The 7,885-nt window shown below is 43.3% G+C and overlaps 1 protein-coding gene across 1 annotated transcript; it reads right to left on the reverse strand.

The window, feature by feature from the left end:
• Nucleotides 1-6,872: 6,872 nt before the first annotated feature.
• On the reverse strand, nt 6,873-7,316 carry LOC100378327 (uncharacterized). Its single transcript, XM_006819433.2, has one exon. The coding sequence runs from the start codon at nt 7,314-7,316 to the stop codon at nt 6,873-6,875; it is 444 nt and encodes a 147-aa protein (XP_006819496.2).
• Nucleotides 7,317-7,885: the final 569 nt, after the last annotated feature.

The raw sequence follows: 7,885 nt of genomic DNA on the forward strand, positions 1-7,885 counted from the left end.
GCTATCCGAGTGTTTTAAAATCCCACTGTGCGTGTAGTTCTATCGGAAGGTATTAAAACACCACAGTGGGTGCAGTGCTATCGGAGGGTATTAAAACACCACAGTGGGTGCAGTGCTATTCGAGGGCATTATAACACCACAGTGGGTGCAGTTCTATCTGAGAGCATTAAATCAGTGGGTACAAGGCAATCCGTGTGTAATAAAATACCACAGTGTGTGCAGTTCTATCCGTGGGTATTAAAACAGGCTTGTGGGTGCAGTACTATCCGATGGCATTAAAACACCACAATTGGTGCAGTGCTATCCGAGGGTATTAAAACACCACAGTGGAAGGATTGCTATTCCAGGACATTAAAGCATCACAGTCGGTGCAGTGCTATTCGAGGGTATTAATACACCACACTGGGTGCAGTTCTCTCTGAGGGTATTATAACACTACAGTGGGTGCAGAGCTATCCGAGTATATTAAAACACCGCACCGGGTGCAGTGCTATCCGGGTGTTTTAAAATACCACAGTGGGTGCAGCTCTATCCGAGGGAATTAAAACACCACAGTGGGTGGATTGCTATTCCGGGGCATTAAAACACCACAGTGGGTGGATTGCTATTCCAGGACATTAAATCACCACAGTGGGTGCAGTACTATCCGATGACATTAACATACCGAAGTGGGTCCAGTGCTATCCGAGTGTATTAAAATACCACAGTGTGTGCAGTTCTATCCGAGGGTATTAAAACACCACAGTGGGTGCAGTACTATCTGAGTGCACTAAAACACCGCAGTGGTTGCAGTGCTATATCCGAGTGTTTTAAAATACCACAGTGCGTGCAGTTCTATCCGAAGGTATTAAAACACCACAGTGGGTGCAGTGCTATCCGAGGTTATTAAAACACCACAGTGGGTGCAGTGCTATTCGAGAGCATTATAACACCACAGTGGGTGCAGTGCTATCCGAGTGTATTAAAATACCACAGCGTGTGCAGTTCTATCCGAGGGTATTAAAACGCCCATGTGGATGCAGTTCTATCCGGGGGCATTAAAACACCTCAGTTGGTGCAGTGCTATTCGAGGGTATTAATACACCACACTGGGTGCAGTTCTCTCTGAGGGTATTATAACACTACAGTGGGTGCAGAGCTATCCGAGTGTATTAAAATACCACAGTGTGTGCAGTTCTATCCGAGGGTATTAAAACACCACAGTGGGTGTAGTACTATCGGAGTTCATTAAAACACCGAAGCGGTTGCAGTGCTATCCGAGTGTTTTAAAATACCACAGTGCGTGCAGTTCTATCCGAAGGTATTAAATCATCACAGTGGGTGCAGTACTATCCGACGGTATTAAAACATCACAGTGGGTACAGTGCTTATCGAGGGTATTACAACACCACAGTGGGTTCAGTTCTATTCGAGGGTATTAAAACACCACAGTGGGTGCAGTTCTATCCAAGGGCATTAAAATACCACAGTGGTTGCAGTTCTATCCGGTGGTATTAAAACACCACAGTGGTTGCAGTTCTATCCGGGGGTATTAAAACACCACAGTGGGTGGATTGCTATTCCAGGATATTAAAATATCACATAGTGTGCAGTGCTATTAGAGGATATTAAAATACCACAGTGGGTGCACTTCTCTCCGAGGGTATTATAACACCACAGTGGTTGCAGTGTTATTCGAGGGTATTAAAACACCACAGTGGGTGCAGTTGTATCCGAGAGCATTAAAACACCACAGTAGGTACAGAGCTATCCGAGTGCATTAAAATACTACAGTGTGTGCAGTACTATCCGAGTGTATTAAAACACCACAGTGGGTGGAGTGCTATTCCATGGCATTAAACATAACAGTGGGTGCAGTGCTTTTTGGGGGTATTAAACACCACAGTGTGTTCAGTTCTATACGAGGGTATTAAAACACCACAGTGTGTGCAGTTCTATGCGAGGGTATTAAAACACCACAGTGTGTGCAGTGATATTCGAGAGTATTAAAACACCACAGAGGGTGCAGTGCTATCCGAGGGTATTAAAATACCACAGTGTGTGCAGTTCCATCCGAGGGCATTAAAACACCACAGTGGGTGCAGTTCTATCCGAGAGTAACACAGTGGGAGGATTGCTATTCCAGGACATTAAAACACCACAGTGGTGCAGAGCTATCCGAGTGTATTAAAATACCACGGTGGGTGCAGTTCTATCCGAGGGTATTAAAACACCACAGTGGGTGCAGAGCTATCAGAGTGTATTAAAATACCACAGTGTGTGCAGTTCTATCCGAGGGTATTAAAACACCGCTGTGGGTGCAGTTCTATCCGAGGGCATCAAAACACCACAGTGAGCGTCGTACTATCCAAGTGTATTAAAACTCCACAGTGGGTGCAGTTCTATCCGAGGGTAACACAGTGGGGGGATTGCTATTCCAGGACATTAAAACACCACAGTGGGTGCAGAGCTATCCGAATGTATTAAAATACCACAGTGTGTGCAGTGCTATCCGAGTGTATTAAAATACCACAGAGGGTGCAGTTCTATCCGAGGGTATTAAAATACCACAGTGTGTGCAGTGCTATCCGAGTGTATTAAAATACCACAGTGGGTGCAGTTCTATCGGAGGGTATTAAAACACCACAGTGTGTGCAGTGCTATCCGAGTGTATTAAAATACCACAGTGGATGCAGTTCTATCCGAGGGTATTAAAACACCACAGTTGGTGCAGTGCTATCCGACTGTTTTAAAACACCACAGTGGGTACAGTGTTATTGGTATTGCTAAGACGTAATCAAATGTTTCTGGTCAGTTATTACGTCACTAAACGGGCGCTCTGTTAACAAATTGCTTAAATCTGCAATATGCGTGCTGCGTCAAAAAGCTTGTTTGATCGGAAGCGCGTTTTTTTTTTTTTTTTTTTTTTTCAAGGCCCACTAATTGCTTTCTCACTCAATCTTTAGCGTTTATTTGAATATTACTTGCCATTCAACCAATAAACTAAACGTAACAATTACTAATAAGACAACCTTCATTTTCACAGGGATTTTATATTTTTAATTCAATATTTACGTTCGGCGCACCACTACACAATATTTAACGTCAGGTCACGTCAGATGTAGAGGGCGCAGTGTCCGTCATCGTCTCTTTTGAAACCAATGTTTTGGAAGATGTTCGTCATTTCATCGATCCGGGAACAACAGAATTATAAATTCTATAAATATAAATAAATCAAAATTAACAAAAACAGAATTTGGTTGTTGCTAGGCAGCGGATGATCCATACCAACTGTCTATTTGTATCTTAATTGTCTCTTTGTAAATCATGTTTCAACTTAATACTGCCTAAACGTTACAGAAGAGACATTTTTTGATATATTATAATAATCTTTACAGATTCTCATTAATGTTAATTGACAGATAAAAACATATTTAGTTGCTAAGTAACCTGTTTACCATAGCAACACATATAACAATCCATGGCCTATTTACCGGAATCAGAAAGCCATGGTCTTTTACTGCATGTACATCAAATTGAAACAATGTTGTTAGGCAATACATTCATGAAAGAAACCAACTATTTTTGGTCAGATGGATTGTTTCAAAAATATGTATTCTCACAATAAACGTTCTCAAGTCATTAATCATAGTTTCAGGAATTGTCACAATCTCCTGTGCATGTACAATAAACGGTGCATTTTAAGTGCGCTCGTACACATTTGCAGTCTCTACATCTGCTCCTATATTGACACTTCAGCAACTCTGGGCAGGACACTCTTGCTTCTTGTTAGTTTGTCCAAAGGGGCCTCCACTGTTCTGGGCAAGTCCATCCCCACTCAGAAGGGGAAGGCATCTGGCGATATGGTATAGTAGTACGTCTCCAATGCTGCCCTTCTGATATGTTGCTGTAAGGCTGCCTTGGTAGGAGGAAGGGCTGACATCTGACGTCCTTTTCGTGTGAATAGAAGCTTTCTGACTTCGTTGATGGAGGTACTTGTTGCTGTCCTGTCATGGAGAAGGATGGTGAAGTACTCTAGTGAAGCCTCAGTCTCTTCAGATATTTGTTCTGGTGCTCTGTGCAGTTCATAGAAGGCTCCAGTGAGTTCATCATGCGTCTCCCACACTTTCCATGCAGTCTTCTTTCCAACTTGGGCAAATTGGGACACAGTGTCGCAGCCGGTGAAAGTATGGAACACCGGAAGTACCAACGATTTGTGTTGGCCAAGGGAGGCACTTATCTCATGGGCTGGGATGTAGTGAAAGTTCTTTCCACTTCCAAATGCAATTCAGAGGTCTATCCTTCCTAGCTGCTGGACAGTCGCTACTGCTAAAACAACTACATCGGTGTCTACTGTCCGAACAAGGATCTTGTGAAAGCCCTGCCTGACAGCATCAGCAACATGTACCATGATTCTGGAATCTACTTCTTCTTGATTGCTTGGAGTAATGCTGGATGTGTCTTGTGCAGGTATACAGAGTACATCAGCACCATCAGTGACAACAAGAGGGTTCTCTGCTGATGCACTTGATATCAGTTCATTGTTAAGAAGTTTGAACAATTCTATCTTCTTGCTATTCACTCAGAGAAACTGCTGCCAGTTCTTTGGTATGGGGCTGGACACTTCAACACGCCTACGTTGACTAGGACCCATAGTACGCTTTTCCCTGGTTTGTGCTTTTAGACTGTTCTCAAAAGTATTGATCCCACACAATATCTACTCGTTGAGCCTTGTTCTGTTCTCTTGTGATGTGTGGAACAAACACATTTGCAGCATAGTCGCCAAATGTCTTGCATCCTCCAGGTCTAAGGATGTTCACGAGGACAGCACCATCCATGATGCTCACATCCGTATCTGGCCTTGAATTACATGGTGACTGGATATGTTGTTCAAGACAGCTAATGGGATCTGACTTTTACCCCAGACGTAATTGTCCATATGAAGAAAGGATGGTGGGAATTGATGATTTTCATGGCTGAAGAAATTGTCCAAATCACCATCTCTTGTCTGGCATGCAACATACAGTCTTGCAAAAAGGGATGATTCGCTTTGGAGAAGATTGACATGTGTCCCTGTTTTCTTTGACTTGTGTGCTTGCTCGTTGAACAGTACTACTTTGTTCCTGGTGATGGTTGCTGTTATTGGTTTGATGTTAGCCCGGAGACGCTCATTTACAAATATTCCATACTGTTCTTGACCCTTTGATTGTATTGTAGTGAGGCACTCAATTGACTGCTTGTCCATGATGTCCTTTGAATGCAGTCTCAGAAAATCTTGGCTTTCTTCTTCAAACGGACTCCCCATACCCTCAATTATTCTGACCAGTGTATCGACCTGTGTAGCAAATTTCTTCTGGGTAGCATCAGTTTGCTCATGGTGGTTTCTCTGGCTGGGACTCGCATGTTTCCCTTACCATGGATGACTCCAATTCAGATATGACACGGACAAGTTCTGGCCCTGCTACTGCCCATCATAAAAGAGCATCAGCATCCTGTATCAGTCCAATGACTCACCCATCACCTTCATCACACTATTATTTTGCTCATGGCCATGATCAATTGCGATGAGGGAGAATTTTCTCAAAGACTTGGCCATGACGAACTTGCCGTGCCGAAATTCTCGGGCAACATCAGGATGGGTGTCGTCCAGGCTCACATATCTCTCACGTGAACTGACATCCAGCGGGCGTAATGGGTGTGGTTGAGACTGAAAAACCAAAGTGTTAATTTAGTCAGTGTATCTTTGTACAAATCGAAGTCACCAGTACGCAATGAACGCACAAATGCCAAGGCATGCAGTTCCAACTCAAGGTTTGTGTACCAGTACAGGAATTGTGGACTGTCAGTCTTCCGACGTGTGCACCACATGTTGAAAGTCTCTGCAGGGCCTTCTATGTTGGTGGCATACATATCATATGCATTCTTCAGGAGAATATACAGTGTGCATGCAGTTACTTGATGGGCATGCCGGGTCCGAGTGACATGGAAAGATTTTGCAATTCCACGAGTGGCAAGTTCTGCCTCTTGAAGAGCTTCAACCCATCCACTCCCTTCCAGCTAATGACCCAATACTTTGGAGCAACACATCTCCGTGTGGAGTCCACCAAGAAGAATTACAAACTTGTCCTCTTCATACTGGCTGTCCATGGACCATTGTAGTTGTTTCAGTTTTGCGAACAGTGGCTGATCAACACAAATTAATGGAATCTGATCAGGGTTGACAAAGTGTACAGATGCCTGAATAACATCAAAGCAGTGACGCAGCATTGATGGGGAGCTGGCCTCCTCAGCAAACAGAGGCAGCATGGCATTGATAGATGGTAAAAGGTTTGATTCTGCCATTCGACTGGCATGGTATGCGACCCAAGATATGTTAGACTCGCAGGATATTTCAACTGCATGCATCTTCTCATTCTTAACATGATTCAGCCAGTTGTATTCTTTTTTCATCTTTTCACTCAGTTTATCGCAGGAAGATGTCAGGTTACTAGAAGTTAGTGGAACATAGACATCACCTGATGGCATACCTGTCGGTCTTATGTCACAATAGGCCATGGGTAAGTTTTTCCTCTGTGCCTTCAAAGGTTTTATTGAATGGGTAAAACCACGGTAGTTATCATCACTTTTACTCTCGGTTGTAATGTTTTGGAACAAGGACAAGCTTGTACTGTGAAATGAACCAGTGGAGGTAGCTGAGCTTGGATTGTGGTCTATATTATCAGTGGCTGCGGTGATGAACTCACCCTTCTGGATCTGGGGAGGACAGACTGTGCCAATCTGGTGATAATACTCACAGACATTATTTCCCAATGATGTGACTATATCCATGATTCGATCATATGAGGCTGACACACCAAGAGCATAAAGACAATCAACCAACTGTCGTTCTCTCATTAATGCATGGGCCTTAAGTCCCATGTAGACGGGTAAGGCGTCTCATGATCTTTGCCGTGATAGACATGTTGTATTTTACTATAGTCTCTGCGCCTCTTGATGCTGCTGAAAACTAACAGCTGAGCGATGGTAAGCACTGGTTGACTGAGGTTCTTGTTGCATGTCTGATCCGTAATATTTGATCCATTGATGAGCATGCTGACAAGCGACAGAAGTGACTGAGGTACTGATTCAACCTGACTATTTTCGTCAAATGACCCTGAGAATGTTACCTTCTGTGTTAAAATGTCACGTCGGATCGAGTCTGCAATTTGGGTCATATTTACACTCTGTCCATCTGGATCAGTCTGGTAGCCTTGACGTAGGAGGGTTCCTACATCATCCTCATAAGCCATGAACACATCTCTTCCTTCCCTGTAGGCTTTTACATCTGGGAGAAGCATTATAATTCTGTCTTTAAGGTGCTTACTGTTTATTCGTGTAGGAACATTTACACCAAGCTGATCTAGTTTCTCAGTGTACAGCTTAGTAAGAACACCTTTATGTCTTCGTCTTGTCTCCTTTCCTCTATGTAGGGTATCTGCTCTGCTAACGCGATACTTTTACATGTTTGGTCACTTGATACACATGAAATTTGTGAGACCTTTTCACATACTCTGTTGTACAAATTGGTGAGGCATCTTGCATGGTATTTTGCTTCAAGCGTGATAAGGTCTACTGCACCTAATTTAGCCAGAAGGACCTCGTCTTGGATCTCTTGTGCACACTTCCTTACACGGTAATCTAACTTTAATGTGCAGACTTCGTGAAGTTTTTCCTTTGCAGTTTCTGCTTTGCAACAGAAGAAACACACTGGGGTTTTGCTCTGCGCGTGGGTGGTATCTGATTCTCCACTAATGCTGCGTGTGAAAATCCGTTTTGCCAATGTTGTTGGCTCTTCATTAGACTTTCGCTTTCGCTCTTTGGCACATTCCAATTTACTTTTGCCACTTTGCATTATGTTCCTTAAATG

Source organism: Saccoglossus kowalevskii, chromosome 8, assembly GCF_978046115.1.
Source record: "Saccoglossus kowalevskii chromosome 8, keSacKowa6.1, whole genome shotgun sequence".
Taxonomy (NCBI): domain Eukaryota; kingdom Metazoa; phylum Hemichordata; class Enteropneusta; family Harrimaniidae; genus Saccoglossus; species Saccoglossus kowalevskii.